This window comes from Eptesicus fuscus, chromosome 20 (assembly GCF_027574615.1).
Source record: "Eptesicus fuscus isolate TK198812 chromosome 20, DD_ASM_mEF_20220401, whole genome shotgun sequence".
Taxonomy (NCBI): domain Eukaryota; kingdom Metazoa; phylum Chordata; class Mammalia; order Chiroptera; family Vespertilionidae; genus Eptesicus; species Eptesicus fuscus.
In genome coordinates, this window is record NC_072492.1 from 12,864,205 (window position 1) to 12,884,057 (window position 19,853).

Genomic DNA, 19,853 nt, shown 5'->3' on the forward strand with positions numbered 1-19,853 from the left:
CAGAGGCCTCCGTTACCCTGCCCGCTGCCGTCCAATCGGCGCCGCGCAACCTGCCAACCACCAATCGCAGGAGCCCTAAGGAAAGCCATTCACCAATCAGGAGTTGCGTATCGGCGGCGACCCTGCCTGGCTTCCTCACCCGCCCACGTCGCTGAGAGGAGAGTAAGAACAGTTTCCTTCCGCCAATCCCCGCGGGCCACAGCTAGCTTGCCCGCCCGGCCCCTTTCAGTCACCGACCGAACAGCCAGCCAATCAGGAGCGCGACAGCATCCCGCCTTTGCTCTAGTTCGCCGAGGCGGGCATCCTTCGGTGTTTTGAGGGAGCCACCGCCCTACCGATCTCTGGTAGCAAGAGGTGGTTGAAAGGCGGTGGCGGGAAACCACTGTTGGATCGGAATTGCCACCCTCATGGTCGCTTCGGTAAGTGCCGCGGGGCTGCGTTTTCTCACGGGAGGAGAGGGAAGGAGTGGAACTGGATGAGGCATCCCCGCGGGGCCTCGGATCTGAAGGTCCCGGCATGCAGCGGGGTCGCGGGGCCCGACGGGAGCCGGCCCTCCGGCCGAAAGGAGTTCCTGCCGGGCTGTTTCTGCAACTCTGTCCACTCAGTTCGTTGAGGTATTCTGGGCACCTCGTGTTGTTTACTCTGCAAATATTGATTAAGCCGTCCTTGTCCTGCCCTGAGGAACTCTAGGGCTAGCCGAGGAGACGAGACAGGCCCGTGATAACATCCTAAAGTTCTAGTAGAACTCGGCCGGTGCCTGAAGAAAGGTCCTGATCGAGTTCAGAGGAGGGGGTGCGCCACCAATAAGTGTATTTAAACTGACCCTTGCCAAAATCGGTTTGGCTCAGTGGATAGAGCATCGGTCTGCGGACTGAAAGGTCCCAGGTTCGATTCCGGGCAAGGGCACGTACCTTGGTTGCGGGCACATCCCCAGTGGGGAGTGTGCAGGAGGCAGCTGATCGATGTTTCTCTCTCATCTATGTTTCTAGCTCTCTTATCTCCCTCTCTGTAAAAAATCAATAAAATATATTTAGAAAAATAAAAAATAAACTGACCCTTGAAGGAGATTTGGCCACGGCATCTTACCTTGAAGGAAAGACATCATAGGGGGAAAAATAGTTCGGTTTGGTTGGGAAGAGGAGTCAGATCTTGACAAACTAATAAGGAAGCGCTCAAAGTTTAGGAATAGAAAATGGCCATCAAATCTGGTAGTAGGTAAGGAAGGAACCAAATTGAAGGGTGAAGAAAGTGGTTTTTACAAAGGATATGAATGGGTGTTCACAGGAGGAGAACCCAAAAAGCTAACATGTATGAAGTAGCACCCAATTTACTGGTAATCAGAGAAATGCACTAAAAATATTTTTGCCTGCTCCTAGCACCCTCACAACCTGTTGATAAAAGAATGTTTCATGTACTGCTTACCCTGGTAAGGGAGAACAACGGACCTTGAAAGAGCTTTGGCAGTGTCTCCTAGGGAAGAAAGGCAAGATCGGAATTTTTTTGAGAATTGCAAGTTCGGTTTAGGATGGACCTTTCAATTTGAGGGCTTGATTAGGATTGGGTAGAGATCGTGAAATGACAGTACAGGATTGGTAGAAACAGCTGAGGCAAGGGTTTCAGAGAACCTTAGGTTCTGCTTTTTGATGCTTCCCATTGAAGAGTTGACCCACCTTTAGGGCAGTTCAAGCCATTAGAACAGTGAAAATATACTGGTTTCCTTGAATAATCAAGTCATGCTAATGTAAACAGTAAATTGCTTGTTGGGATGGGGGAGTGTAGGTAGTTTCAGTCCTCAGTATCCAGCTTGTGTGTGGGGCTGGATGGTGTTGGTTCTCAAAAACAAAACAAAACACTAAAACAATTGTAAGTCTACCAGATTGGTAAAAATTAGAATGTTGAATGGTGTTGGCAAAGATATGAGAAATTCTCACATACTGTAAGTGAGGGTGTAATTCAGTGTAGGACATCCCCACCCCACCCCCAGCAATGCTCTGGAGAACATTTTGGCAATATTTAGTGAAATTATGAGAAATTCTATGGCTAGCAATTACTTGCTTGTGTAAATACCCTCAAAGTCCCTAAGGAGAAATCATAGAAGGGTGTTTATTACAATATCATTTCTGGTAGTAAGGTGTCGAAAGCAAACTAGGTGTTTGTCGCAAGGAGAATGGACATTAAGTGTGGTATATGCATATGATAAAATTGTTGGTATACTTCAGCCAGAACCAATGAAGTAAACTGAAGTATAACGATGAAGTGATTGCAAACATAAAGAAAAATGTAAACATACATATGCAAAACTGTGTTTTTCAAAAAAATATATATCTAAAACCTAGTAAAGTTGAATTAACATTAAAGATGAATGGAAAAAAAGCATATTTAGAGACATTAGAGGAGGGTTGGGGAGAGATTGAGCAAAAAAGAAAAATAGAACTCATGGATATGGATAACAGTGTGGTGATTGCTGGGAGAGGTGAGGAGGTGGAAGAGGGCATAGAGGGGATAAATGGTGATGAAAGCAAAACAAACATTAGAGTAGGTTTCTAAGGGAGATGAAAGGTAGAAGAATAAAATAAGTTAGAGAAGACCTAGCCTGAAGTAAAAATAGAGTGAGTGAAATAGGAAGTATTATCTATCAGCTCAATTGTGAACATGTGAAGTCTTCAAAAAGGACAGAATGTGGTTAGTAAGGGTTGGGTGATGAAGGCCCTTGTAAGCCATATTGAGAGTTTTGAACTTGATTCTGAAGCATAGGGCAGTGTTGAGGAAATAAAAACCCTGCCAACCCAGAGACTCCTCTCCACAACACATAGAAAAGAAAGTAGTTTTATTACTGAATAGTCATATTCAGATTACTGTAGATAATTTGAGTGAGATTACAAAGACAAAGAAATTCTACCTTATTTATGCAGCCAAGTAATTACAACTATTGTATTTTAGTCATAGCATATATAAATTCTCAAAATTAATGGCATCTTGTCTTCTTATAAAAAGATTTGACCGTACCATTTGCTTCAAATTCTTCCATAAAGTTCATCTATCCTAAATTCACCTGGTAATTGAGGTATCCATTTATCTTGCTAATTGTCTTTATCTGAAGGAATAATGAAACTTCTCTCTTATTTCTACAACAAGCATCTGATTATAGCTCAGAAAAAAAGTGCATAGTGTCACTCCCACAGTGACCAGGAGATAGGAGAGCTATTTTCCAAGATGTTTACATTCTAAAGTAAAGACTTCTAGACCCTTGAAAAAACACGTTGAGGTTGTAAAGCTGACAAGGCACTTGTTCAGCTACTAACTGGGATTTCCCCCCCCCCTGTTGGCTAGGTTGGAAGGACAGGGAGTTGAGGACATTGGCAAGGGAGTGGTTAATGTGATGGATGGTGGAGCCTAAATGGATAGGGAAAGAAGTGAAGTGGGCCAGACTGAGTGCAAGGAAGAGAGGATCAGAGGGTAGAAAGTCTTGATGATTATGAGAGTTGGAAGAATAGCATAAGAAGTTGTCAAAAAACAGGGCATTGGGGAGAGAAGTTGCAAATATCAAGAGCGAGGTGGCCAAAAGAGTGAAGCCATTGAATCTCATGAAACTGTATCTCTAGGGCTGGTTAAGTTATTTGTCTAAATTTGAATGTTGTCTAGGATGATAACAGACTTCAGAAGACTGAACCACAGGTCAGAGTCCTCAATAAATGAGAGGTAAGGAAAATGAGGGTCTAAGGGAGGAATGGAAACAGCCTCAGAGAAGCAAGGGTTGGCATCCTATTGTGGTTGAGTGAGGCTGGAATTGGCATTGAGTATCAAGGAACACAAACTTTTCTATCTATAATGTGATTTATTACTTCAGATGATTTAATCCAATGATATTTCTTTTACATTTGCAGATTTTTCACAATCAAAATTAACAGCAAAATAAGTCAAGATGTCTGTCGATCCAATGACCTATGAGGCCCAGTTCTTTGGCTTCACACCACAAACTTGCATGCTCAGGATCTACATTGCATTTCAAGACTACCTATTTGAAGTGATGCAGGCTGTTGAACAGGTTATTCTGAAGAAGCTGGAGGGCATCCCAAACTGTGAGATTAGCCCAGTCCAGGTTCGTAAGTGCACAGAGAAGTTTCTTTGCTTCATGAAAGGACGTTTTGATAAGCTTTTTGTCAAAATGGAGCAGCTGTTTTTACAGTGGATTTTGCGTATTCCCCCAAACATCTTGCTTCCGGAAGATAAATCTCAGGAGATGCATCCTTATAGTGAGGAAGAATTCCAGCTTCTCCAAAAAGAAATTGAACAGTTACAGGAGAAGTACAAGACTGAATTATGCACTAAGCAGGCCCTTCTTGCAGAATTAGAAGAGCAAAAAATTGTTCAGGCCAAACTTAAACAGACATTGGCTTTGTTTGATGAGCTTGAAAATGTTGGCAGAAATCATGGGACTAGTGATTTTAGGGACAGCTTGGTGTTCCTGGCCCAGAACTCCAGAAAACTCCAGGATATTAGAGACAATGTGGAAAAAGAAAGCAAAAGATTGAAAATATCTTAATTTCTAAATAATAAAAGGAGCCAGTCAAAAATAGGATGAGTAAGGGATGTATATCCATGACTATTATGTTAGTGAACTGTATATTTTGTTGGATTTTCTTCAAACTCTTTCTTGTATTCTACATTTTCCTCTTATTTGGTCCTTTTCCTCTTGTTCGGTCCACTCTCCTGAGGTATCTGTGTACTACTCGGAACTGATCTTTGAAGCATTTATTCCTTATAGGCCTCTAATAGGTGGGAAGGGATTCTTAATCCATTAAAGACTCAATTTGGGGGCTTGATTAAGAAATAAAGCTTTTCACGGCCAGTCAAAAGATACTTGTAAAAGGTGTACCTTGGTCATGAGTCCTTTGTAACCTTGATCCTTTTTGCTTATTCTTTAGATGAGACCAAATGACAAAAAGGTTGAGTGGGTGGCTTCTTTTTAAAAAAAATATATTTTTTATTGATTTCAGAGAGGAAGGGAGAGAGAGAGAGAGAGATAGAAACATCAATGATGAGAGAGAATCATTGATCGGCTGCCTCCTGCATGTCCCCACTGGGGATGGAGTCCGAAATCTGGGCCTGTGCCCTAACTGGGAATTGACCCTTGACCTCCTGGTTCATAGGTCAACACTCAACCACTGAGTCACACCAGCGAGGCAAGTGGGTGGCTTCTTTATTCATCAGCCACTACACTGTGGGACAGCCAACACAGAATGCGTGTTCTTGCCCATAATTTTTCTTACACCAGGAAGTTGATACGTAGTTTAAGGAAGCAAGCAGCAGAAAAACAACCCTAATCTTTAGTAAAGAAGAAAGAAATTTCTTTTTTTTTTCTAAAATAAATCCTTTCCAAGACCGAGGCCTTGATGGTGTTAAACAATTTACTGTCTTGGAGCCCAGCAGTGGAAGACCTTGGACAAAAAGGAAGCAGACCTCACTGGAATAGAAAAGGAAGCCTGGGACATACCCAATAGCAAAGTTTATGTTAACTGACTATTTGGTATTTATGCCCTTTTTTGTTTGTTTGTTAGTTAATCCTCACCCGAGGCTACTTTTCCATTGATTTTTAGAGAGTGGAAATGAGGGGGAGAGACAGAAAGAAACATCTATGTGAGAGGGACACATCAATTGGTTGCCTCCACCAGGGCCAGGGATTGAGCCTACAACTGAGGTATGTGCGCTTGACTGGAATCGAACCTGGGACCTTTCAGTCCATGGGCCGATGCTCTATCCACTGAGCCATACTAGTCAGGGCATATTTATGCCATTTTTAAATTCGTACTTCAGATAGTTTTGGAATTTTTCTTGTGCCTAATATTTAATTAACTTTCGTATTCACACTCACAAGTATCAAATATTTATTACCCTCAGCGGGAAATTTTAGCTGGGTCTTTTGCTTAAATTCACTGGAGTCTGATATATCCTTTTGTAATTAATCCGTGTAACATGTTAGGTCTCCCCCAAAAAGGGAAGATTTGGCAATAGTTACTCTCAAGGTATTGCTTGTTTCTTCCTAAAGAATAGGTTTTGGAGTTTCTCCTTTTTGTAGAAGAGTAACATAGGGTATTAATATTTGCAATTAAATATTTATAGATTTACGAAGTCTGTGTTTACTTGGAATATGTTTATTATCAAAGAGTTCTTTTCCCCAATCCTATACATGAAATACAGATGTTTTTAAAGGCTTTGATTTTCGATTTTCTGCTGTATGTAATGTCATGCTATGTTTCCTTCTTCAATATTACTTTTTACCCAAATGAAAAACATTTCCCCCACATTTGTAGCTATTTAAAATCTCCTAGTATAGACTGGCTTGAATGGTGATTCCCCAAGTGGTTTGTCCATGTATGTTGTGATTCTTGGAACCTGTAACTGTCCTTATTTGGAAAAATGATCTTTGCAGGTAATATTAAGTTAAGGATCTGGAGATGAGATCATCCTCGATTATCTGGGGAGGTGGGTGGCTAAATCCAATGATAAGTATCTTTTATAAGAGAAAGGCAATGAGGGATTTGAGACAGAGGTGGAAGCTTTGTGACAAAGGCAGATTGGGGCGATGCAGCCACAAGTCCAGGAATGCCAGCAGCCACCAGAAGCTGGAAGAGGCAAAGGACAGATGCTCTACCAGAGCCTCCAGAGAGTGTGGCCCTTCTAACATGCTTGCTTTGGGTTTCTGGCCTCCAGAACTGAGAACACATTTCTGTTTTTTTAAGTCACTAAGTTTGTCATGATAGCAACTGAAAACTAATGTACTCAGTGAAATTAGAATATTAAGATATTCATAAGGATGTAGACTATAATTAAGGAAACAAGGGCTGAGACCTGATTGGCCCCCTTAATCAGGATAATAAACACTTGGTTACCCACTCTGTTTCATTCATCTCCCATCCAGCATCAGTCTCAACCAATTTCCTGCTTCCTTCTACATTGGATCCTATGATGTTGCAATATCAAACCTCCAATTTCCCTAAATGCCTGCTCCCAAGCTTTTCCTTGTATTTATCTGTTTATTCTCCCTTAAAATATGCCTGATCCCAACTATATATCCCCAAATAGACTTCCCTCCTACTGTTGCTGCAGTGACGGCCAGTTTGGGAGACAGTTTGGCATGGTATTAACGGAAAGAGAGTAGCCATTACTACCAATCTTGAAATCAAAGAATTATAAGGAAATACTATGCAAGAGGTTCTGCACTCAATTCTGATGAGGGTTTTCCCCACACCACCAAGCAATTTTACAGGGCACAATCTGACAGAGATAGCATCAGATTACACAGAGATAGCATCAGATTACACAGGTTAAGGGCTCAGACATACAAAGACTGCCCTTCAAATGCCAATGACAAGCCTAGGCCAGTGGTCAGCAAACTCATTAGTCAACAGAGCCAAATATCAACAGTACAACGATTGAAATTTCTTTTGAGAGCCAAATTTTTTAAACTTAAACTTCTTCTAACGCTACTTCTTCAAAATAGACTCGCCCAGGCTGTGGTATTTTGTGGAAGAGCCACACTCAAGGGGCCAAAGAGCCGCATGTGGCTCGCGAGCCGCAGTTTGCCGACCACTGGCCTGAGTTGTTACCTGTGCTGACTGACTGGCTATAACTCAGAGGTTCCAATGACCCCCTCCTTGGATTTAATTACCTTGCTAGAATGGCTCACAAACTCAGGAACCTTTATTCACTAGGTTATCACTTTATTACAAAAGATGTATGATCCAGTGGCCAGCTGAAAGATACACAGGGTGAGGTTTCAAAGGAGCGTTTATCCCCATGGAGTTTGGGTATGCATGGTGGGGTTCTGGTTACCCAACCTAGAAGCCTTCCAAACTTTCCTTTTGGGTTTTTAAGGAGGCTTCATTACATAAATCATTGGACTGCTGGTAATAAGAATATAAGCTGTGACAAGATAAAGTACATTTAAGTTTATTCAGATGCTTTCACTTAATATTCAAGTGCAGAAAAGTAGCCAGCCACATGGGCAAATTCTCCTCAAAATAGCTGGTCAGCAAGGCTGTTCCTCTAGAGCAGGGGTGGGGAACCTTTTTGATTTTCATAACATTATACGTAGCCATATGAAATTATTAGCCGGCTATATTTAGTCAAACATTTAATAAACTCACCCCTAATGCCTTGGTGGGGCCAGATCAAATGATTTTGAAGGTGGTATAAGGGCCGGACATTCCCTCCCCTCCTCCAACTCCTCCCACCCCTGTCTGTATAGATAAATCACATTTTGTTTTTCCATTCACCATTTGATGAACATTTAAATTGTTTTAAATTTGGGGCTATTGCGAATAATCCCGCTATGGACTTCCATGAACAAGTCTCAGTGTGGACATATGTTTTCACTTCTGTTGGGTGGAAACCTGGGAATGGGATTCCTGGGTGATAGGGTCGGTGTACATTTAACTTTTTATACAACTGCCCAACTGTTTCCCAAAGTAGCTGCACCATTTTACATTCCCAACAACAGTGTGTGAGGGTTCTATATATTTTTTAAAATATGTTTTTATTAACTTTTTTTTTTAGAGAGGAAGGGAGAGGGATAGATATAAACATCAATGAGAGACATTTATGGGCTGCCTCCTACACGCCCCCTGGGCATGTGCCCTGACCAGAATTGAACTCGGTACCTTCAATTCAAGGGTCGATCCTCAAGGTTCAAGGGTCGATCCTCAACCATACCAGTCAGGCAAGGGTTACACATTTTGAACCTCTTAGCCAACTAGAAGCTCTTACAGCTGGAGTTGCTAAGCTGTGAGAATGTGAGCTTGCTGATACTGTTACCAGAGAATTGCATGGGTGGAATTTCTCCATTGCTCATGAAGTGGGGCTCTTACGACATCTTGAGAAAAAGAGTTTTCTAAGACTTGCATGAAAGAATGAGTGATTTTTATTTGTGTATAGTTCTATCCCTCCGTTTGCAAAGTCCCATTTCCCCTAAACCAGTCCTGGGAAATGTGCAGCTGGGGCTTCAGTAGAACTAGAAGCAAAGCCGGTGTCCAAAGGTTTTGTTCCATGGTGGAGTTAAATCCAGCACCACATCCAGCTAATTCCAGTCCATCAGTCCATTGTGTGCGGGATCCTCATGTCTGTAGACCCTGTGGGCGAATGCAGGTTAGCATGTCCCCTGCAACAAGAGAGCCAGGAGAGAGAGAAAGCTCCTTTGTTCAGGAGTTTATGTATCTGGGATTTCACCCCCTTGCAGTGACCATACCCTTTCTGGCCAATGCCGGGTTCCCAGGTATGACTGACAGTTAATCACTTTCCCACATCACCCCACCTCACTGGGCATGTGTCTATTGTCCAGTCCCTTCTCCCATTGACCTGCAGTGAACAGACCTGGAGAATGTTAACTGCACCTTTCTGGCAATAATGGCATGCCTATATTATTTGGCCTTCCCTTTACTACTTTCCTGTTAATGAGTGGAGCTCCCAGGGCTGCAGCCCCGGCCCGGTTCCCAGTTCTTCAGCCCCGCTGTCCCCTCCCAGTCTTCTCCTTGGAACTAGATATGCGCACAACTAAGAAACAACCCCGCAGAAACATGAAAAAACACCAAACTGTGTCACTGTGTCTCTGACACGCCCCACCTTAAATCTGGGAAGGACTGCATATGGCGTCCCACTTCCAAGGTCTGCACTTCAGCTTTTATGTTTCTTTTCTCCTCCGCTTGTCACTACCTTTGTCCATCAGTAGGAGTGTCAAAGCAGCTGCTAATCTACACTAATAAAAGAGAAATATGCAAATTGACTATACCTCCTTGACGCCCACCAGCCAATCAGGATTGAGCATGCAAATTAACACAACAAAGATGGTGAGTTAATTTGCATACACAGGCGCAGAGCAACAGGGCAGGGTGGGACAACTGCTATGAGGGAGAGAGTGGGGGGTGGAGGGAGCTAGAGGAGCGGTGCTCTGGCTGGAGCGGAGAAGACTGAAGACTCTGGCTGGAGCGAAGGTCTGGGTCCTGGGTGCCGGAGGGAAACCAGTGCTGGCAGCCAGAGGAAGGCAGGTTTATTGCACGAATCTTCGTGCAACGGGCCGCTAGTAATAAAATAAGGGTCTATATTTGCACCTGAACGTTAGACAAGAAGGCAGTTAGATCCCAATATTTAGAATCTTGGGGTGCAGGTAGGTCCCGTCTATAGTAGGATAACGTCCCTGGACCCTACCAATTTGTGAAGTGGGGGCACACACAGGGAACCTATCATTTTGTGTTTAGGGTGTGCACAGCCTCCAGACTGTTCTGTAAGGGATGAGCCAACCACTGCCTGTGGCCTTCCAAAGAGGCCTGTGGAGAGGGTGGACGCCCTGGCCTGGGCTGGGCATTGCCCCAGGAGAAGGCACCTGTGCCTGAGATAGCTGTGCCCGCAGACACGTCTTTGAGCGCAGGAGCTGGAAAACAGGGACTTCGCTGGAGTGCAGGACACAGGGAGCGGTCTTTGTCAGGGTAGTGCGCCCTGTTCCCATGGGTTCAGGCTGAACTGAACTGCGTTTTTCCTGCTTTAGGCTTTGCTGCAGCCACCACTGTTGCTTGCAAACTGAGCAGAGGTCCATCGCCTGAGGAGCTGTCCTGCCAGGAAGGGACGCTCCTCACTGAGTCCTGGAGGGCGGGACCAGAGGCTGCAGACCTCCTGGGACAAAGGCCCTAGCTTGCGGGCTTCACAGATGGGAGTCCTGGCTGGGGTCCTCGCAGATTGTGGCGGGGAAACCTTTTACCGGTGTTGGGAGGAGCCTGGATGATGAAATCCAAGAGCTAAAATAGCTCAGGTGAAAGGTGGTGTTCCTGTTAGGGGAGGCCAGGGAAGGAGAAGAAGGACTCAGCTCTGCAGAGGGAAGGAAGATTGGCCTGTGTGTGTGTGTGTGTGTGTGTGTGTGTGTGTGTGTGTGTGTGTAATGACTGGGGGTGGGGGACAACCTACACAACTTGTAAAAGAGCATTGTCACTTGAGAATTCATTCGTTGCTTATTCAGCAAACATTGGTTCAGTGTCTGCCCTGGGCCTGCTGTTGTAGGAGGCCCTGAGGGTGCACTGACGCAGGGTGCTATCAGGGGATGTAGTGGGAATGTAGTGATTGGTTTTGACTGAGGAAGTGGATACTAGAGGGTCGCTTTATTAACTGTGCTGGTGCAATTGTTAACGGATGCACACGATACTGCCCAGTTAGAGGCTAGAGGCTTTGTGAGTGTTGCCAGGTTTGTATCCAAATGACATTGTGGGGTGCGGAAATTGTCTTGTGTGAACCCAAGCAATAAAGCTCTTTTCTCTGTGCAGTGACCAGCCCTGAGCTCATTTTTGCATGCCCCAGGGCTGAAGCTGGAAAGACAGGGATCCCTGCCCGGGTCGTACCTGCCTTCCCAGGCCTGTTCTGAAGGGGGTGAGGTGTCATGGGAGCAAGGTTACAGGGAAATTCTAGGGGTGCAGAGGGCATGGCTGCTGACACTCTGGCTCTAATTAGTAGGGGCTGGCCCTGCAGGACCTAGAGTCCTTCCTCCTGGCTCTTCTCTGCCTTTTATTGACCCATCACTTTCCGGGCTCATCCTTTCCTGCTCCTGCCTCCCTCTCTTCCAATAGCAGGCCTGCCCAGTATCTGCCCTTGTCTTCCCATTAGAGCTTATGGCTTCCTGTGCTGCCCTCTGTATTGTCTCACAAGTCTATACACTGTACAGTCTAAATCTAACGCCTCCCACATATAACGTCTCAATCTTGGGCCCTCTGTCTACCCAGTATTCTGCTTTACTGTAGTGTAGTAGCATGATATACAAATGTTGTATCATGATATGAAAAAAGTGTATCATGATATACAAATATCTACTGGTCCCTATTAATAGGGAGGCAGCCTGGGAGCCCGTGTGGCATCACTGAGCATGGACATATGATGCCCAGCAAAGGTATCAATGCTCCATAACTTTAGGGCAAGAAGGCAACTCAAATGGCAATATGTTTATTTATTTATCCTCACTGAGGACATGCTCAGAGAGAGGGAGAAGGAGGAAGAACGGGAGGGAGGGAGAGGAGAGAGAGAGAGAGAAACATAAGAAACATCAATCAGTTGCCTTCTGAACCCAAAACCCAAGTATGTGCTCTGACCAGAAATTGAACCAACAACCCTTTGGTGCACAGGATGACACTCAACCAACTGAGCCACTCTGGCTGGGCGACGACAATTGTTTAGACTTGAAGAAACCTAGACCCAAAGCCTGGACAGTCAGAGCCAGGACTCATAAGCAGGTGTTAGGCTTCAGCTGCCGAGCTTGTCAGTAGCCCCCCTAGTCTCCTCCACCGCGTCACTTCTCCCAGAGTTCAAAAATTAGGTGAGGATGGGTCTCCTTCAGGGCTCGGTAGAGCTTATCTTTGCAGGCCCGGCCCCAGGACTTGCTGAAGCTGAACAGCTTCCTCATCTTGTCCGGATTGGTGCGCTCAGCCCGCACCCTCTCATACTGCTCCTCGCTCAGCACCTGTCCATACAGCTTGTCTAGGACTGCATTCACCGAAGTCACTCGAGTCACCAGGTCCTCCCGATGCTGGTCCACAAAGTGCAGCAAAGTAGGGGCATCTGGGGGTGAAGGTGAGGCCAGTAATGAATAAGAAAGGGTTTTCATCACACCCTCTCCCTCTAATTCCCCAGCCTAACTCTTCCCTCCCTTTATCTGCATCCCTGGCTCCTCCCTGATCCCCACATGTTTCATGGACCACCAGAAAGGTACCTCTGCCCTCCCTCATGTCAACTTCCAGCCTAACATTTTGCTGAGCTAAGGGTGGGGGTCAGGTTCATGATGGAGACATTGCCAGAGCCATGATGGGCAGGAATAAAAGGGATGGGGGAGAACTCTGCCCTGGGGCACACACCACTCTCCAAGGACTGAACCCTTGTGAGGTTTAATGAGTCCCCTTTCTCTCTTCCCTCCCTCCGGGACCAGGTAGCACACTCCAGAATTGCCATGGCTCCTGTGGTCTCTAACCCTGTTACTGACCTGTCAGGGTAGCTGCAGGTCTGAGGTCTCCTAGAGGAAAAGAGATATGAGTAAGCATCAGTATCAATGATAGTTATTAACACAAATGATAAGCCTTGAAACTCCTACCTATTTTTCTCTTTTGAGATTTATTCTGAGAACAAGCTACAGACTAATTCTGGTAGAATAAGGATTAAGGGTTGCAAGTGCTCTTAGAGAAAATGTTGACGAAACATTTCTTCATGCATATTGGGAAACTGAGGCCCAATTTTCCCCTTTACACCTGGTTTAATTCTGTCTTGGCCTGAATAGAACTCTGGTGGAGAAATAACCGAGATCTTTGCTAGATATCTTCAACGATGAGATTTCCTTATTCTGAGCGTAAATCTACCTCCTTGACCTTTTTTGCACTTTGATTCCCACACTGTTTGTTCTGGAGTTTGATGTCAGAATCAAGAATTAACATCAAGAAAATCTTAGCAGCCCTGACTGGTTTGGCTCAGTGGACAGAGTGTCGGCCTGTGGACTCAAGGGTCCCGGGTTCGATTCCGGTCAGGGGCATGTGCCTTGGTTGCGGGCGCATCCCCAGTGTGGGGTGTGCAGGAGGCGGCTGATTGATGTTTCTCTCTCATCGGTGTTTCTGATTCTCTCTCCCTCTCCCTTCCTCTCTGTAAAAATCAGTAAAATATTTAAAAAAAAAAAAAGAAAAAGAAAATCTTAGCACCTCAGAGTAATAGGTAAATTTCAATGGAAAACAAACAAACAAACAAAAACAACAACAAAAAGGGGATTAAATAATTACTTGCATATGGAGAGGAAGGGGGAGTCCACAGCAGCCCCTGTGGACACGGCCAGAGGTTTTGAGCCGACCCAAGTTCAGTGTGGGAGGGAAGGCAACCAGGGGAACTCTGGCTGTGGTGCTGGGAGCAGCAGTTCACTTGGATGGAAGGAGGAGGGTGTCCCACGTCCTCCATGCTGACTGGACAGTCTTAGAGTCCATCCTGACTCATCCTCAAAAGGGCACATCTACTGAGGAGGCAAAGATGTTAAAATCCAAACTGTAAGAGGAATGATAGAAGAAAATAGAGATGTTTAACTTGCACAGGAGGAGACTTAAGGGAGCCTATGATCCATCTTCAGGTACCCGAAGGGCTTTCCCATGGGGGTGGAGATAAATTCTTTTGTCAGCTCCAAAGAGCAGAATTAAAAAGATCATTTAACATAAGGATAAATTATAATACCGCTACTATTTATAACAAGGGTAGGGAACGTCTAGCCCATTGGCTGTATGAAAATCATTTGGTCTGGCCCTGCCAAGGCATTAGTGGTGAGTTAATCAAATGTTTGACCAAAAATGGCAGGCTGTTTTGTGTGTGTGTGTGTGTGCGTGTGCGTGTGCTTGTGTGTGTGTGTGTGTGTGTGTGTGTGTTAATCTTCACCTGAGGATATTTTTCTATTGATTTTTAGAGAGTGGAAGGGAGGGAGAGAGACAGAGAGAAACATGGGCCCCGACCATGTCTCAGGAATAGAACCTGCAACCGAGGTCAGGATCCTTGACTGGAATCAAATCCAGGACCCTTCAGTCCATGGGCTGATGCTCTATCCACTGAGCCAAACTGGCTAGGGCAGTAGGCTAATTTTTAAGTTGATAATTTTGTATGGCTCACAAATGATGTTATACATATCCAAATGGCCCTTGCAGAAAAAAGGTTCCCCATCCCGGATTTATAAGGACTATTGCATGAGATATGCATGTACATCAAGGATGTGAAACTCATGGCCCGCAGGCCACATGCAGCCCACAACGAATATTTTTGTGGCCCAGCCAATATAACGGTACGTAAGAAATGTTTTAATAAAAATTTCATAACTTAATTTTTACAATATCCTGTAATACATAATTATTAATGACCAACTACAACCTTACCTAATGACTGATTACATAATTGTGTTGCATTCATTTCCCTTATGCACCTTACCCGCCTTACGCGTAGGCCACCATTTCTCTCCACTAATACTAGCAGCGAATATTTTAGCAGCCTATTGCCACGTCATTAGTTTTTTTTATTTATTTATTTTTTATTGATTATGGTATCACATAATTGTCCTCATCCCCCCATTCTCACCCAAACCCCTCCCCACGTATGCCCCCACCTGCCACTGACTTGTTTGGTGTGCACAACAGGAAATATTTCGCTTTTGGAGAACAAGAAAAACAGGTTTGTTTGTGTTACACTTATTAATTTGTGCAGTTGTTCAGTGTCTGGTAAGTTAATGTTCAAGAAAAAATATTAAATTTTATTAAAATATTCTATTATTTTATGTTAACAATTACTCATTTATTTTAGTCCTTTGTATTCAGCATGCCTCTATCGAAATAAACCTATGTTTCTATGAAAATTGAAGCTTTTGTTTATTTGTGGCCCACATAAACTTAAACCTTGTTTATTTGGCCCGTGTTAGCCTTTGAGTTTGACATGCTTGATGTACATAATTTATTTAATCTTTCCAATAATCCTACAAGTTAGGCAATGTGACCCTCTTTTTATAAACCAGGAATCTGACACTCAAAAGGGTGAAGTCATTTTCCCAAGATCATTCAGCAAGTAAGTACCAGAGTGATATTCAAAGGAGGTCTGATGCTGGGGCTGGTTAGTCCACACACCTGTGATTGCACCCAAGCCAAGACGAGTACAAACTATTATCTTTCTCCTCCCTGGAAAGGTATGTAGCACCTCAGGAGGCAGATTCACTATATATATTTTTGTCATTGTTAATCCTTACCTGAGGATATATATATTTTTAATTTCTTTATTGATTAAGGTGTCACATATTTGTCCTCATCCCCCCATTCCCATCCCACACCCCTCCCCACGGATGCCCCAACCCCCTGTTGAACTTAACCGTTGGATAGGCTCATATGCATGCACACAAGTCCTTTGGTTGATCTCTCCCCACTCCTCCCAACCTCCCCTATCCTCCCTCTGAGGCCCGATAGTCCGATCGATGCCTCCTTGTTTCTGGTTCTGTTCTTGTTCCTCAGTCTATGTTGTTCATCATTTCCCCTAGATGAGCGAGATCATATGTCACTAGAGATATACTTATAAGAACTGAATGTGAGACGAGCAATAATAGTTATGCTGACAGGCAAATGAATCAGTCTGTAGTGAGTTTCTTTCTGGACCAACAGTTCTTTTGAGACCCAATTTCAATGTCCACCAGTTCCTTATGTGTACATGTCAGCACTGACCCCTCAGCTCTGGATGGTGGACAAATGGTGGTAACAGAGGTCCGACTCCCTCTGGTTTGGTCTCGGCTGGACCCAGGGGCACGGCTTCACCCGGACTAAGGGGCACGTGGCCTCCCCCAGACCCAAGGGGCGCGTGGCCTAACCCGGGCCCTGAGGATATTTTTTCCATTAATTTCCAGAGAGAGTGGAAGGGAGTGAGGAAAGAGAGAGAGAGAGAGAGTGAGAGAGAATCATCAATGTGAGAGAAATACATTGATTGGTTGCATCCCACATGCACCCTGACTGGGGCCGGGGATTGAACCTGCAACCCAGGTATCTACCCTTGAAAGGGAATTAAAATGAAATCCGTTGGTCCATGGGCTGACACTCTAACTGCTGACCTACACTGGTGAGGGCCATATTCACTATGCTTTAACATTGAACATGATCTGCTTTTTTCTAGAAGGACTTTTATTTTTAGAACATGTTTGTATTATTGACTAGAGGCCCGATGCATGAAGATTTTGTGCAAGAATGGGCCTTCCTTCCCCTAGCTGCCAGCACCGCCTTTGCTCCAGTTTGGAGGTGCCTTTCTGCCTTCCCATGCTGCCCAGAGGCCCTGAGCGGCTGGGGCTGTGTGGAACGCCTGCTGGCTGCTCAGCGCCTGTGTATGCAAATTAACTCACCATCTTTGTTGGGTTAATTTACATACTCACTCCTGATTGGCTGGTGGGCATCGTGAAGGTACAGTCAATTTGCATCTTTCTCTTTTATTAGTGTAGATTGCAGAGACAGTAAGGGTGAGAGAGAGTTAGAAACATCAATGATGAGAGAGAATCATCAATAGGCTGCCTCCTGCATGTCCTCTACTAGGGATCAAGCCCACAACCTGGGCATGTGTCCTGATTGGGAATCGAACCATGACCTCCTGATTCATGGATGGATCCTTACACACTGAGCAACACCAGGGGGCCCTAGAGGGACTTTTGAGGAATTTTGCTTCTTGGGCATGTTGGTGCTGGTTTAAGACACTGTAAAGTTACATTCATTCCTGAAAGTTCATTATTTGATTCCCTCTTGTCTACTTTGAAAATATCTGAATGATCCAGGTTAGTGTATGTGCTATTGCCATAATTGGCTTAATTCATACAACCATATAACTGTCTAGTTCTTATTTTTTCATCTCATAGCCAATCAATTATGAGAAATTTTGCCAAATGCCTTGTGAGTGTCAAAATCTGTTAAATCAAGGGCAGTGTAGAGACACCATGGTGCACAGGAGAGGGAATGGAGCTTAGAGTCAGACCAACTTTAATTCAAATTCTAGTTACACCAACTGTTATGTAACTAAAAAAAAAAAAATTGCATAACTTCTCTGGGCTATTTCTTCTCATCAGCAAATTGTGATCACACACACACACACACACACACACGCACACACACACACACACAGGCAGATTCTTTTATTGACTTTCTGTTTCCCACCACTGAGTTCCTTGGACTGGTCTTGACTTTACCTGATTTCACCAAGGCCTCCCATACCACAGTCTCATCATCTTTGCTTTTAATCTGCAGCCGGATCCCCGACCCCAAATGACCAACGTAGAACTCAGAGAAGAGCTGGGGTTTCCCAGGGCTTCGATAGCAGAGCTCCAGTTCCTGTAGAAAAAGTGGTGATGTGAGAAGCCAACATTCATCCTGCAAGTGAGGTGACTCCCCACCTGACACCTTCTTGGCCCATGGGGACCCTTGGATGATCTCTACTGAAATTAATGGCACTTCAGGCACTGCTCTATTCTTCATTTTCCACAAATCCTGACTCAGAAGGAAGAAGACATGACTGGGTACCCCATGGATGAGTCAGGACTCACCCATAATGCAGTGCTCACACATCCTAAACCAGATCCTTCTCCCTTCATCTTGAACCAGATCCTTCTTCATCCATCTCCCCCATCTTGAACCCACATTCTCATTTCTGTAGCCCAAAGCCTGTCTTCTTAATGGATCCTAAGCTTGACATACTTTTTTAAAAAAGATAGTAACATAGTAGTTTATTATCATTACCAAGTATTATGTATTTTTTTAAAAAATGTATTTTTATTGATTTCAGAGAGGAAGGGAGAAGAGAGAGATAGAAACATCAATGATGAGAGTGAACCATTGATTGGCTGCCTCCTGCATGTTGGACTGAGCCCGCAACCCAGGCATGTGCCCTTGAACGGAATCTAACCAGGGATTCTTCGGTCCACAGGCCGAGCTCTATCCACTGAGCCAAACCGGCTAGGGCTATTATGTATTTTTTTAAAATTTAAATTATTTATTGTTTAAAGTGTTACATATGTTTCCTTTTCTCCCCATTGACCTTTCCCTGGCCATTCCTATCTCCCAACTTGACCCACTTTTAATCAACAGAAAATTTATATCCATCCCCTTTTCTAAATCACATTTGAGATGACTCTTTTTTTTTTATATATATATATATATTTTATTGACTTTTTACAGAGAGGAAGGGAGAGGGATAGAGAGTTAGAAACATCGATGAGAGAGAAGCATCGATCAGCTGCCTCCTACACACCCTCTACTGGGGATGTGCCCGCAACCAAGGTACATGCCCTTGACCGGGAATCGAACCCGGGACCCTTCAGTCCGCAGGCCGATGCTCTATCCACTGAGCCAAACCGGCTAGGGCTTGAGATGACTCTTGATTCCCAACTGTCTTCCAAAAATGTTCCCTCCCCAGTTTCCCCACATGCAGTAAATGGCACTGCCACCACTGAATATCCATATTCCATATTCAGACATCATCTTTAATTCTTAGCTTTCTCTCTCGCTTCTTCTTCTTTTTCTTTTTTAGCTTTCTCTCTTATAAGTCAAGTTCTATTGACTGTACTTGCAACATATACCCTTAATCCATCAACTTATCTTCACCTCCACTGCTTTTTCCCTAATCAAGGCATCTGTAGCTCCTGCCGGTACCATAGCAATGGTCTTTTGATTTGTCTTTTGTTTTCACTCTTGTCTTCTTATCACCCATTCTTACCCAGCAGCCAGAGGCATCTATATGAAACTAAAGCAGGTCTTGTATTACCAAGCAACAACTTCTGAGATCTTGTCATTGCACTTAGAACAAAATCCAAATTCCACATCAGTGCAACATAGTTGATGGGCCCTAGGAAACCTCTGTCTCTTGTGTGACTTCATCTTTCTTCTCTCTTTGCTACACTCTTTAAGCTCTGCCACACTCACCTCCTATTTGTCATGTGGAGGAATTAAGGGTGCCTGCTCCTCTGTCCTCTGGACCTGAAGTGCTCTGTTACAAATGTTCACCTCCCAGGACCCTTCTTGTCACTCAGGTCTCAGCTTATATGTTACTGCTCAAAGGTTCCTCCCCTGACCACCCAGTATAAAACAGCCCAAGTCACTGTCTTAAGTGACAGAGTTGTGTTTTCCTCACAGAACTTCATGGTTCTAGGTCCCTTTCTGGAATTATGAAGGTCTCATCCACCAGAATGTCATCTTCCCAAGGGCAGGGCCTTTCTGTCTTGTTCACTGGACTATCACAAATGAAGACAGCATATGGGTGGCACTGGCTAAATGTTGGATGAATGACTTAATCATGTCTCTCATCCCTTGTTAAGATCT

At 44.3% G+C, this 19,853-nt stretch overlaps 2 protein-coding genes across 3 annotated transcripts in view; one reads left to right on the plus strand and one right to left on the minus strand.

The window, feature by feature from the left end:
• The first annotated feature begins 286 nt into the window (after positions 1–286).
• On the plus strand, positions 287–4,953 carry MIS12 (MIS12 kinetochore complex component). Of its 2 annotated transcripts, none has more exons than XM_008156737.3 (2): positions 287–419; positions 3,885–4,953. In XM_008156737.3, exon 2 carries the CDS (start codon positions 3,923–3,925, stop codon positions 4,541–4,543), a length of 621 nt encoding a protein of 206 aa, XP_008154959.2. In that variant the 5' UTR covers positions 287–419; positions 3,885–3,922; the 3' UTR covers positions 4,544–4,953. The 2 variants fall into 2 exon arrangements, with proteins under 2 accessions (XP_008154959.2, XP_054564799.1); XM_054708824.1 differs by lacking the exon at positions 287–419 and adding an exon at positions 436–614.
• A 7,054-nt stretch (positions 4,954–12,007) lies between these two features.
• Positions 12,008–19,853, minus strand: part of LOC103299921 (NACHT, LRR and PYD domains-containing protein 1) — an 84,370-nt gene continuing 76,524 nt past the window's right edge. The window contains 4 exon segments of the mRNA XM_054709358.1: positions 12,008–12,317; positions 12,320–12,600; positions 13,013–13,033; positions 17,729–17,870. Coding sequence (XP_054565333.1) covers positions 12,264–12,317; positions 12,320–12,600; positions 13,013–13,033; positions 17,729–17,870 — 498 coding nt within the window. The 3' untranslated portion in view covers positions 12,008–12,263.